At 36.3% G+C, this 22,278-nt stretch overlaps 1 protein-coding gene across 14 annotated transcripts in view; it reads left to right on the top strand.

Annotated features, from left to right (window-relative positions):
• CCDC91 (coiled-coil domain containing 91) overlaps positions 1-22,278 on the top strand; it is a 387,119-nt gene that overhangs the window by 349,149 nt on the left and 15,692 nt on the right. For 7 of the 14 annotated variants that reach the window (XM_032283654.1, XM_032283609.1, XM_032283642.1 and 4 more), the window contains one exon: positions 783-850. In XM_032283654.1, the coding sequence (XP_032139545.1) occupies positions 783-850 (68 nt within the window). Of the gene's footprint in view, positions 1-782; positions 1,879-2,243; positions 8,446-22,278 lie in introns of those variants that run through there. The other 7 variants (XM_032283617.1, XM_032283648.1, XM_032283586.1 and 4 more) reach the window with 4 other exon arrangements.

The raw sequence follows: 22,278 nt of genomic DNA, 5'->3' as shown, positions 1-22,278 counted from the left end.
GTTTGTTTTTTTTTAAACAGAGTCTCACTTTGGCACCCAGCTGGAGTGCAGTGGCATAATCTTGGCTTACTGCAACCTCTGTCTCCTGGGTTCAAGCAATTCTTCTGCCTCAACCTCCTAAGTAGCTGAGATTACAGGTGTGCACCACCATGCTCAGCTAATTTTTGTATTTTCAGTAGAGATGGGGTTTCACCATGTTGGCCAGGCTGATCTCGAATTCCTGACTTCAAATGATCCACCCACCTCAGCCTCCCAAATCCCTGGGATTACAGGCATGAGCCACTGCACCTGGCCTCAAATATTTTTTAAAGCATGCTTTTCCCCAAAACTTTCCTCAATTTCAACAAATTGTTTATCTCCTCCCTTACTATTTGTTCCACTAAACCCTATGCACGATGTGATTATGCTGTGTTTCTGTACTATGTATTTATTTTGTTACTTGCATCTGTAATATATTTGTGCATGTTTGGTTGTATATATACATTGAGAACTGACATTTTAATACTATTTTATGTTTTCTGAAATCATTTTGATCAAATGTATGATCTTTCTCCAATAACTGAATAACGTCAGTTATAAAACTATAATGATTATCATCTCATCTTAGATTATTTAGCCCAGAAAAAGTGACTACATCATTCAGTTTTAAGTACTATTTGATTTCCTAAATTGTCTCATCTGCAAAGTTTTTTTTCTAGTGGGCTTTAGTAACATAATATTCTTTATCCTTCAGCTAAGTATATTTTTTTCTCTTTCTCCCTGTCTTAAAAAAAATTCAACAGCTTGATCAAGTCATCCGTCAAAGAAGCCTGTCCAGTTTGGAACTGTTCCTCTCCTGTGCACAAAAACAGTTAAGTGCTTTAATAGCTACGGAACCAGTTGACATTGAATAAAAAGAACATGACAAGCAAACCCACACTGGCATTGGATAAATTATTACACCTTCAAAATACATGCTCTGAATTATAAAGATCTGTTTGTTTTCTTTCCATATCATGTAGAATTGATTTCCAGTTCAAGGATAAACCAAAACAATATTTAGAACTATCAAGTGATCTAATTTATTTTCTTTTGATTTCTCCTTTACATTTACTATTATTTTATTAGTAGTAGTAGCAGCAACAGAGTATGATAAGACCCAAAGCCATTGTAAAGTGCCACATTATCAAAAGTAATTAAGAAAACTTTATAGACTGTGGTAGTCTGTTATATATTATTTGGCAAAAGTAGTAAATATATTATTGTTTCATGATGACTCTTGATGAGATGCTAGAATGTAACCATACATTTATCTTATTTTGAGGATAGAAATAGCATGGATTTCAACATCACCTATTTATCTATATAATTGGAAATAAAACACTGATATAAAGAATCATTCTGGCATTATCTAACCTCTTTCCTGCAGTTGGATCTATGTGTTTTCATTGTTCTACTGAAAAGAAACAATACAATTAAAAGCACTAAATATTATTATGTTAATTCAACTTTGATCTTATACATCAAATAAGCATATATCACACACCCCCCTTTAGTTTATTTTCTATTTATACTCTTTGAAGGCACTTTGAATCAATAAAACCATTAGTCTACAAATCAAATTGTGAACTTAATCTCTAGAAAGAGAATATAACTCAGCCTTTTATAGGAATTCAGGTTCAGATACAGGATATATAAAATCTTTTCTCAGTATGTCAAAATGTACTTAATTCACAGGCAGTATGCTTCAATGCAAAATCATGAATATTTTTAATTCAAAACTAAAATGTCATTAAAATGTGTGTGTGGAAATGTTTTATTTTCTAAAATGCATCTACTTTCATGGGCTTTGTACTTTTTTCAGATTTCTCAGTGTAATTAAAAGAGCTACTAAACTTATTTGGTTGTTACTTTTATTATTAATTTCTTTAAAACATATATCTAATTTTTTTTTTTTAGAATTTTTCTTAAGTTGAAATTTTCTGTCTCAGGTAGTCTTATCATACTACTTGAATATTTTAAGGACAAGATTAACCTTCCTTATAGACATACTTCGTCTTCTAGCCCTGCTACATTTTAATTGTAGATCTTTAGACAAGCTGCCAAACTAATTTGAGTCTCAGTTTTCTCATTTGTGAGGTGGAAAGTGATTTTTATAGGCTATTAAAAAATTAATCTTGTAAAGTACCCCATATAGACTTTGCTGGTATAGCCTCCAGTTTATAATAATTTCCCTCTCTCTGGAAATTAATTGCAAAATACAGGTGTGGATACCTACAAACAAGTGGCTCAACCATACTGCCCCTCTAACCTTGACTGACAGATCTGTAGGTGAAGACCTGACCCCAGGTGAGCCTCCTATGAAAAGTCTTATGGTGACATCACTTCAACTATTTTTCCATAGGGAGACAGACATGAACCCCTATATCTAAGGTTAGAGGTTCCCCCAACCCATTTTTCCTGAGTCTTGGATTCTGTGAGATACCCAAATATCCTTCCAGTATGTTAGCACTACTAACTTTTTTCCCTTAAGCTAGCCAGAGCCAGTTTCTATTACGTGCAACCAAAAAAATATTAACCAAGGCAGTCCAGCACAGAGCCCAGCAAGTAATCCCTGGATACTTGGCACTTTTTAGTTCCTCATTTCCTCTACCATACCAATCCACATCCAAAATGGGAACACTCTTTGATTTATTTTAAGGAATGTTAAAAATATAACTGAACCAAAGCCTCTATTGTCTAACAAAGCCAAGTAAATCAGATACCCCAAACTATGAACAAACAGTGCCCTATTTAAAAGCTTTCTGTCACTCAGAATCTAGAGTAGAGGTTTAAACTCAGCTTTGCTGAATGCTGACTCACGTTCCATTTCAAAGGAAGCTTACTCAGTGATTGCTTTGAAATCAAAACCAGAACAATGTCCCTATGATTGGTGTTATTCTGCACTGAGTCAGTTATCTATTATTGTAACTTCTTTTTTTATCTGACAAACTGAACGGAATCAGGACATGTTCTCTATATTTAAAAGAATAATACATCTGAATAAGAAAAAAATATATATATAAACCTGGAAAATATTTATAAAACTCCAGGAGAAAAGGAGACTTGGATCAAAGCACTTCGCCTCTAGGCTTCTGTTTACATACTAGTAAACAACTCTGCTGTGTCTCCAAAGACTGCTAACAAGAAGCAGAAAACTAGTGTGTTCTGAATCCACAGGCTCCTTCCTTGTAGGCATCGCCATTGGCATCAGAGTAAGTGGATGAAGTGGATGTTATCACTATATATGAGAGCTCACAGATGTGACTGCTGACTGCTGGGCTTTTTTTTTTTTTAAGCCAGGCAAAACTAAAATTATTCCCTGAATTTAACTGATAAATAAACACATTTTTAACACACCCAATCCTCCGTAATGCACGGGCTACTTGTTCACCAATCATTGCTATAACTAACTAGAAGGGAAAGAGTGGGTAAAATTTTCTTTGATCTGGTTTTGTTTTCTAATCCCCACCTTCCCAAACATTCATTCTCAACAAGTTGCTCTCCCTTAAATTGTTCCCCTTCCCGGAATTGCTATATATTGAACTTTTACTATGGAGTACTTAAATAATTAATGTTTTAATTGTTACTTATAATTAACAATTTGTGGTTTTATTTGTTTATGTCTGCCTCCTAAGAAGAGAGACTGCATCTGTTTTGTTGTATCAGTTCATTTAATATTGCCTAGCCTGTAGTGAGGACTTAGTGTATAATTGAGTTAATAAATAATTGAATCAATCAAAAAAGCAATCATTGCACCTACAATGTAGTTAACCAACTAATCCCCAGCTAATAGATTTTGGCTACTGCTTTAAAGGATTTAGCTAAAGTTGCTGTGTTTCTGAATGAGATCCTGTAAGAAAATTAACCCTCATAAAACAGTAAAACCCACCTTCTGTATAAATCAATAAAATTTCTGAAAACTCTAAAATGAAGTCTGTATTTCCAGTGCTACTGGAATGCTAAAGACCACCGAATTTGGGTAGCCTTGATTGAAATGTGCTACCCAAATTTAAAAGATCTAAATGTTAGTAGGGAAGAACATATAGGAAATTACATGTGAGGTTATTTCATGTGGTGCTGAGAGGTGCCTAGCTAGAAGAGTAAATAGTGTCTGCTTGAGAGGGCTATAGAATAGTATTAAACCTACTGGTCCGTCAGTTTTGAGTTGCAACACATAGGGAGCAACAACATTTAAGAGGACAGACTGAATGCATAAAGCTTTGTGATGAAAAATAGAAGATTCAGAGGGCCCAGTAGAAGAAGTCATGTGTAAGGAGAGGAGAGGTGCTTAAGATTGGGTCAGATCAGGGAATGTCTGGAGCATCGTGTGTGACAGCCCTGGTGATAACAGATGCCAAGAATATCTGACAGTCTTTTTCAATCTGTCTCTGACTCCAGATTGTGATACAAATTGGCCTTGTTATGAGAAATACACAGAAATCAAGAAACAAACTTATTCAAAAGGTAGGAAAATTTGACTCAGTCCTGGCAAACATTTGGTTCTCAGAAGTGTGGTAGCTGATTTAAAAAGAAAAGAAAAAATGAAGCCACAGAATGTACAAATTGCTGACTTCAACATAGCTCAGATACGGAAACAGATAATAGAAGATTCTTTGTGGCAAGATATGTATGTAATGAATTTTGAGTTGTGCCCCTTTTATTGCAGTACTTTTTTCTGAAATTGTTACAACTAAACAGCACTTTAATTTTTCATATTTTTTGGTATTTTGCCTGATTAACTGCCAAATGTAAATGTTTAATTCAACTCTACAAAAATTTTTACCACTTAGTGATTCAGTTAATAAGTTTATGCTTATTGTCTCAGTGAGCTATTCTTTTCTTATAAAGCAGGGAAGAAACTTCTATTCTCTGGTTATAGTTATAGAAAATGAGGTAAACTAGGTAGAAATATCAAAGAGAAAACTCTGGTCTATATGGTTCCAAGCAATCCAGAAAAATAACCAGGTACGGTCATTGAAGAGTAAGATGTGTTCACTTCTATATGAAACTCAAAGCGCTACAGTGATTCTACTTAATATAAATCCTTTATTAAACTGTCATTTCCCCACAGGAGAAATACTTGTGTTCAGAAATATGTGTTTTATGTCTATTACTTAGAATTTTAAATGCATATTCTCAATTATACATATTAAATAGTCCACAGAGAAACCTAAAAGTTCTATAAAACTCCTAATGCAGTGTTATATAGACCCTAACCTCAAATGTAACAAGGATGGTACCCTCATTATTTTTTTATTCCCTCTTTATATGTGATCTCAACTGATTCCATGGCTTTAAATACTCTCTGTATGCTAAAGACCACCAAATTTTTATCTCCAGCCCATTTCTTTCTTCTTAAGTCCAGAGTCCTAGATTCAGCTGCCTACTTAATATTTCCACTCAGATGTGGTACTTAACATATCAAAAACAGTATTCGTCATCCTCACCCCACCTCTGCCACCCAGATTCTCTTCTCGTGTGTGTCTTTTCTAATATTCCTCATCTCAGTGAATGTCAGTATCATCCCTTCCTGCTTCTCCTCCCCATTCCCTACACCAGACTCAGTCCTGTCATCTCTACTCCAAAATACATACTGAATCCATCTATCTTTTTCCATTCATTCTGACCACTACCTCCCAAAACAGTTTTTACAATCTCTGGCCTAGACTTTTGAAGTGGCCTCCTAGATGGCTACTTGTTTCCATTCTTGCCCCCAAGTAATTCTTCGTGTTATAGCCAATGATCTCTTAAAACCTAAATTTATTGAATCATTATAAATGTAATGTCTTTATGGGAAAATGTATTCATTGTCTCACTTCTGATTCTAGGAACGTATACAATATAGTAGGAATAGATGTAAGCCATTTGTTGTGGCGTATGTCACTGAGGCAGGGATGCCAGCAGAATCAAATCTGCAGATGGTGAAAGTTCAGCTGAATTGAAGAAAGGGAGAAAGTGAATGAATAGTTAAGAGACTCACAAACCTCCATTGTTATGTATATAACCTCTTAGGAGTCAGCTGGCTTCTTTTTCTTCCCCTTTTCTTCTAGATGACTTCAAGTTTGACCTGCCTATTTTCTCCTCTACTGTTGGTTACTCTCAAACTAAAATCTCTGTCCTTGAAAGTTTACTTGGGAACAGAATTCAATGTTATAAATATCCACAATCTCTTTCAGGTTTGATTAAGAGTTCCATTTGTGATGGTGAGAAATCTTGGAGTAAAAAAAGACCCCTTCCTGTTGTATTTTCCTCTCTGTCCCCTTTACCTTTTGGTGAATCTTTTAATACAGAATTGTATATACTGCAAAAGAATATGCAGCTTAGGCTGTTCTCGACATTCTCTGACGGAATTGGAGGGTCAGGCAAATAAGACCTTGGTACAGGGTAGCGAAGGAAAAGCCCAGCAGGGCATGAAGGCCTGACATTTAATTATCCTCATTGGCCATGAAAAGTTTATTCTTGTCTGTTCTTTTTGCTGTGTGGCATCACCAATTCTGTCATTATGGCAAGAACTCTCCAAGAAATACCAGGTAGGAAGCTTAAGTAAAATGAGAATGGGATCATGAGAGAGGGGAAATTGCAAAATTCAAGAAATCTCAAATAGGAACAGCAGGAAAGGAAAGGGCCACTTTATTGCCTAAAACCACCTGGCTTAGGTTAACAGTTCCAGGGTATCCTTTTTTGAATAGCTGTTCTAATTATTCAGCAGACTAATAGGAGTACTCGAGACGTGGAATGTGTCAGGTTACCTCAGGCAATCCTGCCTCAACAAACTACCCAGGGGGCCATGCCATGCTTCTTTATGACATAGGTGAATTTGATAGGCTCACCAGCAGAACATGGGATCACAAGGTTGGAGCCATTCCATTTCCATGAAATAATTTAAGCCAATACAAGGGGAAGGGATAAAGGCCTGAGATGGCCTTTAGTTTCACATTTTGTGCTAGAGGTATTTTTACATACTTTTTTTCTCTTAAGGAATAGAAGGTGCCTATATCTTATTACACTTAAGAAAGAAAAATTAAACTGTAACTGGGTATCTTCACTGTCAATCATTTAGCAATATTACCTGATAAAACTTTCTGAGATGTTGGAAACTATATATGCACTGCCCAGTTTGCTGGCTCCTAGCTACATGTGGTTACTGAACACTTGAAATGTGGCTAGTGTGACAGAGGACACTAACTCATTTTATTTAAATTTATATAGTTACGTGTGACTAGTGGCTACTCTTGGAAAATGCAAATACAGAGATTCCCTTGCCAGAGGGGAGGCAGTAACCAAATTATTTCCCCTAATCACACAAACAGAGTTACCGTTTGTTTCCTCCCACCCCCGTAAGACTGGTGTTTAAAGTAGGCTTGTCATGAGTACAAATGCACATGAAAACACTTCAACGAAAGAAGAAAGCTGAGAACCCAGTGCTGTTGATATATTATCTAAATGTATCATGAGTAAAGATTAAAGGAGACCTTTCTGGAAAACTTTCTAGTATATGATTCTTGGAACTAGGAACACTTCTAATTTAGTGCCAACAAAAAAGGATTTCTCTGATCTTTGGCCAAAATTATCCTAAAAATAAGAAACTCATCTCTTTAGATTTGAGTAAATACCATGGATTCTGCTTTGGTTTGTTTTTGAGAGTTCCCTGGAGAAACAATATGACCTTAGTTTTAAAGATTAAGCAGAAAATGAGTAACTGCATATAAGAATTCAGACTTCTAAAATGGACTTTGGGGAATGGAAAATAATGTCTAATTATTATGTTATGTCTTTGAAATTATTTAACTTATACTTCCCCCACCCCAGTAATTAAATTTGTTGAGAAGTAGCTTTTCATTAAGCTTGTATTATGCCATGTACTGTGCTAGTCATATTACAACTATTTAATGCGTTTAACAGTTCTATGAGGTAGATATCTCCTGTTAAAGAAGAGGCAACCAATGCTTAAAGAGGCTAATTGACTTACCAATAATTACTGCTGGTTCCATACCAGGTCTGCTTGATGCCCATACTTTTCACCAGGGCAGGTATTGCCTTTTGCCAGTAACATTCACCTACTTTTTTTTTTTTTTTTTTTTAACTTAGCCACCCATTCTGTTCAGATTCACTTTTGTAGTATATCTGCCACCAAAGGACGCTAATGATCTTTCTCAGCACAAGCTTCAGGCACAGCCTTTTGGCAACCAGATTATGCTGAGTGGTATATCACCAAAGTTGCAGCAAGCCCTGTGGCTTGTGCGGTGTCAGAACTTTTGTATGCTAGTGGGACAAAACTGTGGGAAAATTATTTCCCTTCTATGCCAAATTTCATTTAATTGCTATCATTTACCTAGTGGGAAAAGACTTATGTTCCCACAGCTCAGGCAAATCAGTCCTACTTCAATACATTGACTTAACCTGAAGTCATATTAGCATAATGAAGAAAAGGCGTGGCTGAAATATAAAATCAAGAAATCAACTACAATTTAGCTAATATAATGTAATCAAGATTTTTCCAGAAGATTTATCCTCCCCAAAGCTCTAATCTATTCTTAAAGAAAGTCATCAGTCCAAATCAATAAGCCAATGGCATAATGAGCATTATAATCTTAACATTTTTTGAAGAAGAAAATAGGAGGACGAATAAAATAATTTCATTCTGTCCTACATTTTATTCAAAGAACATAACACAAAACTGAAAACTACTAGCTTCTTTCCTCAAATTTTACTTGTTCATTGAAACAGATACAGCCCATCTGTATCATCAACATGAGAAACCATATCACATATTATTTGGAAATACATAAATGAATATTGTTCGCATTGCTAAACTTAGAGATTTGTGTTCTTCTCTTTCATAACTTATAATTTATCCAGCATGGAGGCAGCCTCCCTGGTTCAAGTCACAAGGCTATCATTTACCAGCTTAATGTATAAGCTCCCCAGTGCCTCAGTTTCCTCAGTTTTAGAGAGAAGACAATAGAATGTTCTTCATAAGATTGTTTGATTGTTTACACTTAAAAAGGAATTTAAACAATGTCTGGCCCATAGTTAAGAGTTTATGTTCTGTATTCATAAAGAAACAGTTGCTGTTTACATCATCCTTTTTGTCATTATTTTCATTAATATTTTTATGATTGATGGTATGTTATTGACTTTTAAAAATATATTTGTTATATTGACTCATTTGCTCTGATTGATAGTTTTCTCTTAAACCATGTGTTAATTTATTTAAAGAGCATTTATGATCTGTCATCTTTCAGCAAGATGTCCTGTTAGCTTCTAAGTAAGAAGCTTAGAATTTTGCAAAACGTTTTCAGAGAGGGTGCATAAAAATAATGCTTTATTGCATGACATTTTGGGGGGAGAGGAGCGGCAGCAAATATGTTGAGAATCCTAAGATGCTTTTTCCTTCAGTGGTTATCTAAAAATTGTTAAACTATGAGCATCTGGCTGGCATGCAACCTTCATGTTTCACTGTTGTGATTATCTCAGGCAGTGGATCACAGATATGTTTATCTTCAACAGACTTAGTCCCTTAATTTCTTCCCCGTCCTCCTTTCCCAGTCTGCTGAATTCCTGTCTGCTGTGAAGAGTGGTGACAAATACTAATCTGAACTAGACCACAGTCATATAAAATCAGATTGAAGACTTGGCCTTGTATCAAACCTAAAGCAGAGGGGAAGGGTGGTAACTGCTGTCTTGTAAATAGCCACCCAGGGCGTAAGCCTTGAAAACATGTAAATATCACTATGTCCCATATGCATTATTTCTTAATTTTGTCATGCTACCTTTGCCAGCTAGTTTAACTGAGTATGATTTGCAGTTACTTTATTGAACATTTTTTGACAGTTTGAGTACAGCTCTAAATGCAATATTAAATCCTCTTCTGGCTCAGCAGATTGCAAAATTGCACGTTCTGTCTACACATCAAATCCTAAGTCTGGAGGGGGAATTGCAGACTTTACCTAGTCCAGCACATCCAGAAAATACTGAATTTGAGCTTTTCCATAGCAGATGGTATTTCACCCTATCCTAAATGACATTCAAACAAGATTAATTATATGATTAAAGTCTCTGTGAAGAAAGGTTAAAATTAAGCTTGACATCTGTTTCTTATAAATTCACAAAATTTTATCTTCTTCAAGGATCTCTAGCCAATTCCAGTGGCTGAACCAATAGGTTTAATTATGCCTTTATGACTGAAGAGGAAACTATGATAAATAAATGTTAACAACTTAGTTCTAAATTATTTGTGTCAACTTTATATATCAGGTTTGGAATTGGTCAGTTTTTTAATCAAAAAAGCTATCCTAAAGAAGTTTCAGAGAATCAACTCAATTCTGGTAACCCCTCATACCTGAGACTTGAGTAATTTATAAAGAAAAATATTTCATAGACTCACAGTTCCACATGGCTGGGGCGGTGGGGCGGTGGGGCGGTGGGGCAGTGGGGCGGTGGAGAAGTGGAGCGGTGGGGAGGCGTGGCAACCATGGCAGAAAATGAAAGGAAGAGCAAAGGGACTTCTCACATGGCAGTGGGCGGGAGGGCATGTGCAGGGGAACTCCCCTTTATAAACCCATCAGATTTTGAGAGACTTATTCACTATCACAAGAACAGCACAGGAAAAGACCTGCCCCCAGGATTCAGTTACCTCCCACAGTGTCCCTCCCATGACGTGGGAATTATGGAAGCTACAATTCAAGATGAGATTTGGGTGGGGACACAACCAAACCATATCACTCTTTTATAGATATTTTCTATGACCAGGAACAAAAGTTTTGCCTACATAAGTTTAAATTATAATTCATTACATTATAATATTTAAGAATTACAAGAAAAAAGTGTAAATGATCCAAGGAAGGAAAATTTGTTTTTATCAAACTCCCAATTGTTGAATACTATATTTTTAGCAAGGAAATGAAGATTTGGCTCAGAACAATACATTCTAATCAGCTTTCCATTGAACATGCCATCATCACAGTTTCTATAATTATTTAGAATTCTTTATTCAGCTATAATTGACAAATGGAAGATATATTGCATTAAAATATTAGATACATGCATTTATTTTTTTGTATTTTTTTTATTATACTTTAGATTCTGGGGTACATGTGCAGATCATGCAGGATTGTTACGTAGGTACACACATGGCAATGTGGTCTGCTGCCTCCATCCCCCTGTCACCTACATCTGGCATTTCTCCCCATGTTATCCCTCCCCGACCTCCCCAGCCCACTGCTGTCCCTCCCTTGCCTCCTCCAACAGACCTGAGTGTCCGATGTTCCCCTCCCTATGTCCATGTGTTCTCATTGTTCATCACCTGCCTATGAATGAGAACATGCGGTGTTTGATTTTCTATTCTTGTGTCAGTTTGCTTAGAATGATGGTTTCCAGATTCATCCACGTCCCTACAAAGGACACAAACTCATCATTTTTTATGGCTACATACTATTCCATGGCGTATATATGCCACATTTTCCTTGTCCAGTCTGTCATCGATGGGCATTTGGGTTGGTTCTAGGTCTTTGCTATTGTAAACAGTGCTGCAATGAACATACGTGTGCATGTGTCTTTATAATAGAATAATTTGTAAGCCTTTGGGTATGTACCCAGTAATGAGATTGCTGGGTCAAATGGAATTTCTATGTCTAGGTCCTTGAGGAAGCACCACACTGTCTTCCACAATGGTTGAACTAGTTTACACTCCCACCAACAGTGTAAAACAGTTAAAATGGCGATCATTTAAAAATCTGGAGACAACAGCATCTGTCGTCTCCAGATTTTTTTTATTTTTTATTTTTTTTTTTATTTTTTTTATTTTTTTTTTCCCTTTATTTATTTTATTGCATTTTAGGTTTTGGGGTACATGTGAAGAACATGCAAAATTGTTATATAGGAACACACATGGCAGTGTGATTTGCTGCCTTCCTCCCCATCACCTACATCTGGCATTTCTCCCCTTGCTATCTCTCCCCAGCTTCCCACCCCCCACCCTCCCCTATTTCCCCCCAACTGACCCCAGTGTGTAGTGCTCCCCTCCCTGTGTCCATGTGTTCTCATTGTTCAACACCCGCCTATGAGTGAGAACATGCGGTGTTTGATCTTCTGCTCTTGATTTTTTAATGATCGCCATTCTAATTGACGTGAGGTGATATCTCAATGTGGTTTTGATTTGCATTTCTCTAATCAGTGATGAGCATTTTTTCTTATGTTTCTTGGCCTCATATATGTCTTTTTGTGAAAAGTGTCTGTTCATATCCTTCCCCCACTTTTGGATGGGTTTGATTTTTTCTTGTAAATCTGTTTTAGTTCTTTGTAGATTCTATATATTAGTCCTTTGTCAGATGGGTAGATTGCAAAAATTTTTATCCCATTTTGTTGATTGACGGTTCTCTCAAACGATTGTTTCTTTTGCTTTGCAGAAGCTCTGGAGTTTAATTAGGTTCCATTTGTCTATTCTGGCTTTTGTTGCCAATGCTTTTGGTGTTTTAATCGTGAAGTCCTTGCCTATGCCTATGACCTGAATGGTTTTGCCTAGCTTTTTTTTATAGGGTTTTTATGATGTTAGGTCTGTAAGTCATTAATGCATCCGGAGTAAATTTTAGTGTAAGGTGTCAGGAAGGGATCCAGTTTCTGCTTTCTGCACACTGCTAGCCAGTTTTCCCAACACCATTTATTAAACAGGGCATCCTTTCCCCATTGCTTGTTTTTGTCAGGTTTGTCAAAGATCAGATGGTTGTAGATGTGTGGCATTACTTATGAGGCCTCTGTTCTGTTCCATTGGTCTATATCTCTGTTTTGGTACCAGTACCATGCTGTTTCAGTTACTGTAGTCTTGTAGTGCAGTTTGAAATCATGATGCCTCTGGCTTTGTTCTTTTTCCTTAGGATTGTCTTGGCTATGCGGGCTCTCTTTTGGTTCTATATGAAGTTTAAGGTGGTTTTTTCCAGTTCTGTGAATGCAAAGAAACTAAGAACCTAGAAAAAACTTTAGATGAGATACTAAATAGAATAAAGAGCTTAGAGAAGAATATAAACAACTTGATGGAGCTGAAAAACACAGCAGGAGAACTTAGTGAAGCATACACAAGTTTCAATAGCCAAATTGACCAAGTAGAAGAAAGGATATCAGAGATTGAAGATCAAGTCAATGAAATAAAATGAGAAGGCAAGAATAAAGGAAAAAAAAGTGAAAAGAAATGAACAAAGCCTCCAAGAAATATAGAATTATGGGAAAAGACATCTAGTTTGATAGGTATAACTAAATGTGATGGAGAGAATGAATCCAAGCTGGAAAACACTCTTCAGGATATTATCCAGGAGAACTTCCCCAACCTAGCAAGCCTGGACACCATTCAAGTCCAGGAAATGCAGAGAACACCACAAAGATACTCCTCAAGAAGAGCAGCCCCAAGGCACACAATCATCAGATTCACCATGGTTGAAATGAAGGAAAAAATGCTAAGGACAGCCAGAAAAAAGGTCTGGTTACCCACAAAGGGAAGCCCATCAGACTCACAGTGGATTTCTTGGCAGAAATCCTACAAGCCAGAAGAAGATTGGGGGCCAATATTCAACATTCTTAAAGAACTTTCAACCTAGAATTTCATATCCAGCCAAACCAAGCTTCATAAATGAAGGAGAAAGAAAATCCTTTGTGGACAAGCAATTGCTGAGAGATTTCATCACCACCAGGACTGCCTTTCAAGAGCTCTTGAAAGAAGCACTAAACAAGGAAAGGAACAAGCAGTACCAGTCACTGCAAAAATGTACCAAATGGTAAAATATGTGTGAACTAACAGACAAAACATCCAGCTAGCATCAAAATGGCAGGATCAAATTCACACATAGCAATATTAACTGTAAATGTAAATGGGCTAAATTCCCCAATCAAAAGACACAGACTGGCAAATTGGATAAAAAGTCAAGACCCATTGGTGTGCTATATTGAGGAAACCCATCTCACGTACAAGGACACACATAAGCTCAAAATAAAGGGATGGAGGAAGATTTATCAAGCAAATGGAGAGCAAAAAAAAGCAGGACCTGCAATTCTAGTCTCTGATAAAATGGACTTTAAACCAACAAAGATCAAAAGAGACAAGGACATTACATAATGGTAAAAGGATCAATGCATCATGAAGAGCTAATGATCCTAAATATATACACACCCAATACAGGAGCACCCAGGTACATAAAGCAAGTTCTTAATGACCTACAAAGAGACTTAGACTCCCACACAATAATAGTGGGAGACTTTAACTCTCCACTGTCAATATAAGACAGATCAACAAGACAGAAAATTAACAAGGATATCCAGGACTCGAACTCAGATCTGGACCAAGACATTTACGGAAATCTCTACCCCAAATCTACAGATTATACATTCTTCTCAGGACCGCATTGTACCTATTCTAAAATTTACCACATAATTGAAAGTAAATCACTCTTCAGCAAATGCAAAAGAACAGAAATCATAACAAGCAGTCTCTCAGACCACAGGGCAATCAAATTAGAACTCAGAATAGGAAACAAACCCAGAACCACACAGCTTCTTGGAAACTGAACAACTGGCTCCTGAATGTTGACTGGATAAACAATGAAATGAAGGCAGAAATAAAGATGTTCCTTGAAACCAACTAGAGCAAAGACACAATGTACCAGAATCTCAGGGACACATTTAAAGCAGTGTCTAGAGGGAAGTTTATAGCAATAAATGCCCACATGCGAAGGAAGGAAAAATCTAAAATCAACACCCTATCATCACAACTGAAAGAGCTAGAGGAGCAAGCTCAAACAAATTCAAAAGCTAGCAGAAGACAAGAAATAACTAAGATCAGAGCAGAACTGAAGGAGATAGAGACATAAAAAACCCTTCAAAAAATCAGTAAATCCAGGAGCTGGTTTTTTGAAAAGATCAACAAAATAGACCGCTAACCAGATTAATAAAAAAGAAACTGGACAAGAATCAAATAGATGCAATAAAAAATGATAAAGAGTATATCACCATTGATTCCACAGAAATACAAACTACAGTCAGCAATTACTACAAACAACTCTATGCATGTAAGCCAGTATACCTAGAAGAAATGGATAAATTCCTGGACACTTGCACCCTCCTAAGCCTAAACCAGGAAGAAGTTGAAACCTTGAATAGACCAATAATAAGGGCTGAAGTTGAGGCAGCAATTAATAGCCTACCAACGAAAAAAAGTCCAGGTCCAGATGGGTTCACAGCCAAATTCTACTAGATGTACAAAGAGGAGCTGGTACCATTCTTTCTGAAACTATTCCAAACAATACAAAAAGAGAGAATCCTTCCCAAATCCTTTTATGAAACCAACATCATCCTGATACCAAAACTTGGCAGGACTCAACAAAAAAGAAAACTTCAGGCCAATATCCATGATGAACATAGATGCAAAAATCTTCAGTAAAATACTGGCAAACCAATTGCAACAGCACATCACGATCGAGTAGGCTTCATTCCAGTGATGCAAGAGTGGCTCAACATACGCAAGTCTATAAACGTAATCCACCACATAAACAAAACCAAAGACAAAAACACATGACTATCTCAATAGATGCAGAGAAGGCCTTCAACAAAACTCAACAGCCCTTTATGCTAAAATCTCTCAATAAACTAAGTATCGAAGGAACGTATCTCAAAACAATAAAAGCTGTTTACAACAAACCTACAGCCAATATCATACTGAATGGCCAAAAAGTGGAAGCATTGCCTTTGAAATCCAGCACTAGACAAGGATGCCCTCTCTCACCGCTCCTATTCAATATAGTATTGGAAGTTCTAGGCAGAGCAATTAGGCAAGAAAAAAAAATAAAGGGTATTCAATTAGGAAAAGAGGAAGTCAAATTGTCTCTATTTGCAGATGACATGATTGTATATTTAGGAGACCCTATCATCTCAGCCCCAAATCTCCTTAAACTGATAAACAAATTCAGCAAAATCTCAGGATATGAAATCAATGTGCAGAAATCACAAGCATTTCTATACACCAATAACAGACTAACAGAGAGCCAAATCATGAGCAAACTCCCATTCACAATTGCTACCAAGAGAATAAAATACCTAGGAATGCAACTAACAAAGGATATAAAGGACCTCTTCAAGGAGAACTACAAACCACTGCTCAACGAAATAAGAGAGAACACAAACAGATGGAGAAACATTCCATGTTCATGGTTAGGAAGAATCAATATCGTGAAAATGGCCATACTGCCCAAAGTAATTTATAGATTCATTGCTATCCCCATCAGGCTACCAGTGACCTTCTTCATAGGTACATGGCATTTAAAAGTTATTTTAAAATAAGTTCCCATTGATTTTAAAGTAAGTTTTCATTCAGTTAAATAAAATGTTTTCAAGCTCAGAATTTGGCAAACTTTATATTGTCATCTAAAATTTGTTGTTATATTTATTATGACTAAGGAGTTTCTTCATCAATTCCTTTTTCATGATTTCTTAATCTTAAAGCCTTATGATACTGTTATGAATTTCATAACATGATATCTCTGCTTCTGGGACAAAAGGATAGATTGACCCTATTTCCCTACTCCATGGCATGTACGTGGAGCAATGCTACGAGCACTGCTGGGCTGCAGGCAGAGTGATGTGTATCATGTCAAGCCAAAACATTTATTTACTGCTGCCAGACCCTCCAGCCCAGAGCTCTGTTCTCCCTCTGGGTGATAGTGGAAGAGGCCTTTTGTTGAGATTGTGGAGCCACAAGATCAAAGCAACATCACTGAGTTACCACATGAAGTACAGTTACCTTGGAGGGTCTTCTATTCCTCCAAATGGTTATAATAGAAAAATCAACCTTTTTTGGGCTAAGTCACTGAGAACTGGGAGTTATCTATTATAGTAGCATAATCTGACCTATCTTATAACTAGAAAACATAAAGCAAATCTCAGGAGAACATCTGGCCTGTTTACCCATTCCTTCAGAATCTCAGGAGAACTATCTAAATATTGTTGTTTCAAAGATCATATCAACCTCAACAACAATGAATATTTGTTCAATCTAATGCTTATATTACACTACATAAGATAACCTGGAATGCAAAGATGATGAGGATATAACCCTTTGCCTTCAGGTTAATATAAAAATATTTTCCAGGGTTATCTTGAGCCATTTTCTGTTGGAAAATTTTACTGAAAACTTTTCCTTTCTTAAAAAAGTTCTTAATTTGAAAATGATATGCACATGTATACACACAGACATTGAGAGTATATGTTATATGTTGTTATGTGTTCAGTCTGTGTGAAAGTTATAAACATACATGAGTACATACTTTTGAAGGGGTAGTGGAGAGACAAAAATATAAGGTGCTGGATGTCTCAGTTTGTCTTTCAATAAATCCCAAAATCTAGACAGAATAAATTTATAATTAGTGTAATTGTAGCCTACCTACAACATCTTGCACAGAATAAAAAATAGTTTTCAGATAATAAGAATATCACATAACTCATTTCCAGCCAGCTTTTTTTTTTTTTTTTTGCAGAGCTGTTTGAGAGAAATTGGTGCAATAAAATATAGTTTCACTGTTACATTATATTTACACTTAGTAGCAGTGTTTTATGCTAAATCAAATGCACATTTTATTAAATTACTGTTAATGCCAAATAACTGCTTTTCAACCCCACCTTAGCTTGCCTCTGGCCTGGGTATGTCACTGGGTTTTGACAAGCCCATCCTTCATACTTCAGATAAGTGAAAATACTAATTTATGGAAAAGGAATATGTGAAATCTGGGCTTAGCTTTTCTTCGTTTCATTTGATAATCCAGTTTTTAAATTTGTAAAGTACTAAAGAGGTCATTATTAATTTTTCTATTTTTCACGCTAAAGGTTTTGTTTATTTTTAACCTGTATTGTCTCATTCATCCTTACACACCTCCTTCAGTGGCTAATGGTGTTGTTAGGGTATCTATTAGGAAAGTAAGACTAATTAACTTCCCTGAGGGACACATATATCGAGTGAACAGACTACCATCCAAACTCAAGTCCATGCTTCCATCACAGTTTTTAGCATCACAATTTTTTTTATATCAATGTAAGGTATTTTTTTGTTTAATTGCATTTTAGGTTTTGAGGTACATGTGAAGAACATGCAAGATTGTTGCATAGGTACACACATGGCAGTGTGATTTGCTGCCTTCCCCCCCATCACCCATATCTGACATTTCTCCACATGCTATCTCTCCCCAGCTCCCCACCCCTCACTGTCCCTCCCCAGTTCCGCTTGACAGACCCCAATTTGTGATACTCCCCTCCATGTGTCCATGTGTTCTCATTGTTTAACACCCACCTATGAGTGAGAACATGCGGCATTTGATTTTCTGTTCTTATGTCAGTTTGCTGCGAATGATGGTTTCCAGGTTCATCCATGTCCCTACAAAGGACACAAACTCATCGTTTTTGATGGCTGCATAATATTCCATGGTGTATATGTGCCACATTTTCCCTGTCCAGTCTATCATCGATGGGCATTTGGGTTGGTTCCAGGTCTTTGCTGTTGTAAACAGTGCTACAATGAACATTTGTGTGCATGTGTCCTTACAGTAGAACGATTTATAATCCTTTGGATATATACCCAATAATGGGATTGCTGGGTCAAATGGAATTTCTATTTCTAGATCCTTGAGGAATCACCACACTGGCTTCCACAATGGTTGAACTAATTTACACTCCCACCAACAGTGTAAAAGTGTTCCTGTTTTTCCACATCCTCTCCAGCATCTGTTGTCTCCAGATTTTTTAATGATTGCCATTCTAACTGGCGTGAGATGGTATCTCAATGTAGTTTTGATTTGCATTTGTCTAATGACCAGTGATGATGAGCATTTTTTCATATGTTTGTTGGCCTCATATATGTCATCTTTTGTAAAGTGTCTGTTCATATCCTTCACCCACTTTTGAATGGGCTTATTTGTTTTTTTCTTGTAAATCTGTTTTAGTTCTTTGTAGATTCTGGATATCAGCCCTTTGTCAGATGGGTAGATTGCAAAAAATTTTTTCCCATTCTGTTGGTTGCTGATTCACTCTAATGACTGTTTCTTTTGCTGTGCAGAAGCTGTGGAGTTGGATTCGGTCCCATTTGTCTATTTTGGCTTTTGTTGCCAATGTTTTTGGCATTTTGGTCATGAAGTCCTTGCCTATGCCTATGTCCTGAATGGTTTTGCCTAGATTTTCTTCTAGGGTTTTTATGATGTTGGGTCTTATGTTTAAGCCTTTAATCCATCTGGAGTTAATTTTAGTGTAAGGTGTCAGAAAGGGGTCCAAAAAGTCATTTTGTGAATATTCCCTTTTCTAAAGTACTTCTTTTTAAATCACAACATTTCAAAACTCCAGATTCCCTTTGGAATTGCTAAATAACCTCTAGCAGACTTTCTGGAAGTGTAGACTATAGGTCACCCGTATCAGAATTACTTGCTTGGGTGATTATTTAACATGCAGATTCCTGGTTCTCTACCTAAACTTTTTGAATCAGAATCTCCTAAAGAAGCTTCAGGATTTTTTTAACCTTTACTTTCCAGATGATTCTAGTGCACATAAACATTATTCCCAAACAATTGAAGAAATATCTCTTATTCATCACAGAGGTGACTGACTTCATCAAAAGTGTACTTTTCAATAAGTCCCTTTAAGTGTGAGTACTTCACATATGTCAAGAATCTGAACAGTGAGTTCACTTTAACTAATAGTGGAAGCCAAGAAGATGCAATGGTAACTGAAGAGAAATGGATAATAAGAAGAAAACTTTTTTCTTAAAGTATAACTTGAAGACACTGAACATAAATATACTAGCGGATGAATTTTAAAGTATGATGTTGAAGAAGTAGAGAGTAGAATAGTGGTGACCAGAGGCTGGGAAGAGGGATGGGGAAGATGTTGATCAAAGGGTATGAAATTTCAGTTAGGAGGAATAAGCTTTAGTGATCTATTGCACAGAATAGTTACAGATAAATAACAAGGCAGTGTATATTTCAAAATTAGTAAAGGAGTAGGATTTAAATGTTTACAAAAAAATAAGTATATAAAATGATAGATTCAGTAATTAGCTTGATTTAGTAATTCCACAATGTAAGCATATATGAAAATATAGCATTGAACTACATATATATTTATTAAAAATAAGATTAAAAATAGGTATATTAAAAATATACAATAATAGCATTATATATTTTTAAATAACCAAAAGAGTCAAATTAGAATGTTCCTACCACAAAGGATAAATGCTTGAGGTGATGGATACCCCAATTACCCTGATGTGATTATTACATATTGTGTGTCTGTACCAATATATCACATGTGCCCCATAAATATACACATCTATTCTGTACCCATAATAATTAAAACTACAAAACTTAAAAATAAAAAATATATATGTAGAAAAGTGAAAAAAATTAAGTAAAAGTAAAATTAAAACTATATAAAACTAAACTTGAGAAAAAATATGCTTGTATAGATAAAGTCATCCAAATAAAATGTCTATTTATAGTTCAAAAATACAATATTGAATGCTGGCTTTAGGAAACATAAAATATATATATAAACTAGTAAGCTTATGATAAGGAATAATTTGAATATAAAAAGGAAAATGAAGCAGGTTCCTGGTGGAGAAGTGAGGTAGGAGATTGCTTGTCACTATGCAGAGGTGGGGAAAGAGGCGTGGAAAAGAACAGCATTTGAAAACAAAATAACCTTTGCACGCATTCTTTTAACCCAAGGTTTAACTAATAATATCCTGTTTTCCAGTTTAAAATTTCAGTCACAGAGAAGTTTCATGAATTGCCAAAGGTCAATCAGTTAGTCAATGGCAGAGCTAACCATATTCCAGTGATTCCAAATCTGCTGCTCTTCCCACCTAATTTTATTGCATTTTCTTTTGTTTCAAGCCTTCCAACTAGTTTTCAGCCCATCTGAGGATTTCATATCTGCCCAAGTCAATTTCAATTAATGTAACAGGGCCTTGGGAAACCACATTGTATTTTTGTGCCTTTCTTAGTATGTTATTTTCCTTCAGAATAATTACAAACTGCTGTGTTTTAATTACAGTGACTCTTAGGATGCTGCAGATTTCTTCCAATCAGTTGGCTTTTGTATTTTCTTCCTATGCCTTTTCAGCACAAGACTTCTAAACTCTCTTATCCCTGAGTGGGGGTTCCTTAGGCAGAAACCCTAACTGATAGCGCCTGTCTCCATGGTGTGATGCAGGATCACAGAAATAGGCTCTACCAAATATTAGGTGTAAATGCTTTCAGGTAGCCCTTTTTTGAAAGCATTATACAGCAGTGTTTCTTTCAAGCCATTTGGAGGCAATTTACAAGCAAAACAACAATGTGGTCTACATAAAAGTCATAACTCTGATTTCCATGTGTCATGTACATGTTGCACAACTCCGCAGATTATTCATAGAAACAAATTAGGAAAAGGAAGCAACTCTGCAGTATGCTTTGATGAAAGAATCACTGATCATCTCTTGCTTGGCTGATGGTCAGTATCTGTGTTTGTTTATAAAACATATACAGATGTTATGAAATGGTTCCTTCTATGATGTGCAAGGAAATACATGATTATATTATTAAGACAGTTGAAGCTTTTCCATAAATAACCTAAAGGCCAGATTTCTCTCCCCATTAAGAATCACTTCCCTATGCTATATTTAGAAGAGGCAATTTAGTTCATATTTATTTCTGAGGGATCATTAATTACCACTCATCTGAGATATGTAGTTTCCCCCTGTCTTCCTTGGTGTGGCACTGCCACGTCTAAAAAGGCTTCTGTAGAGCAGGAGATGGCCAAGGATGTAGTGATTGAACATGGGATAAAGCCTCACTATCATTGACAGTTCTGCCATTACCCTCTTTACTGCCACCTCACAGGGCTATAAATGTGTAACTGATTATTCTTTTTTTCTTTCCCTCTCTCAGGTTTATTTGTACAAATAGCACTGAGAACTTTGGGTTAAGTTACTGAGAACTGGGAGTTATCTATTATTGTAGCATAACCTGATCTATCTTATAACTAGAACAGATAATACAAACCTCAGGTACACGTTGATAACCCTGTGAGGTGGCAGTAAAGAGAGTAATGGCAGAACTGTCAACGCACGGGAGGATAGCACTGGAGGACACCAGGCCCATACAGACGTCAGCCCATGGAGGGTCACACCAGTCTTTCAGTCCTCATGTTGGCAGACAGAGATCTCTACTCTGAAGCCTTCGTAGGGGTCTGGGAACCTTTGGG

Source organism: Sapajus apella, unplaced genomic scaffold (genome assembly GCF_009761245.1).
Source record: "Sapajus apella isolate SASKATOON/1434 unplaced genomic scaffold, GSC_monkey_1.0 scaffold2, whole genome shotgun sequence".
NCBI lineage: Eukaryota > Metazoa > Chordata > Mammalia > Primates > Cebidae > Sapajus > Sapajus apella.
This window is presented reverse-complemented; position numbering and strand designations above follow the sequence as displayed.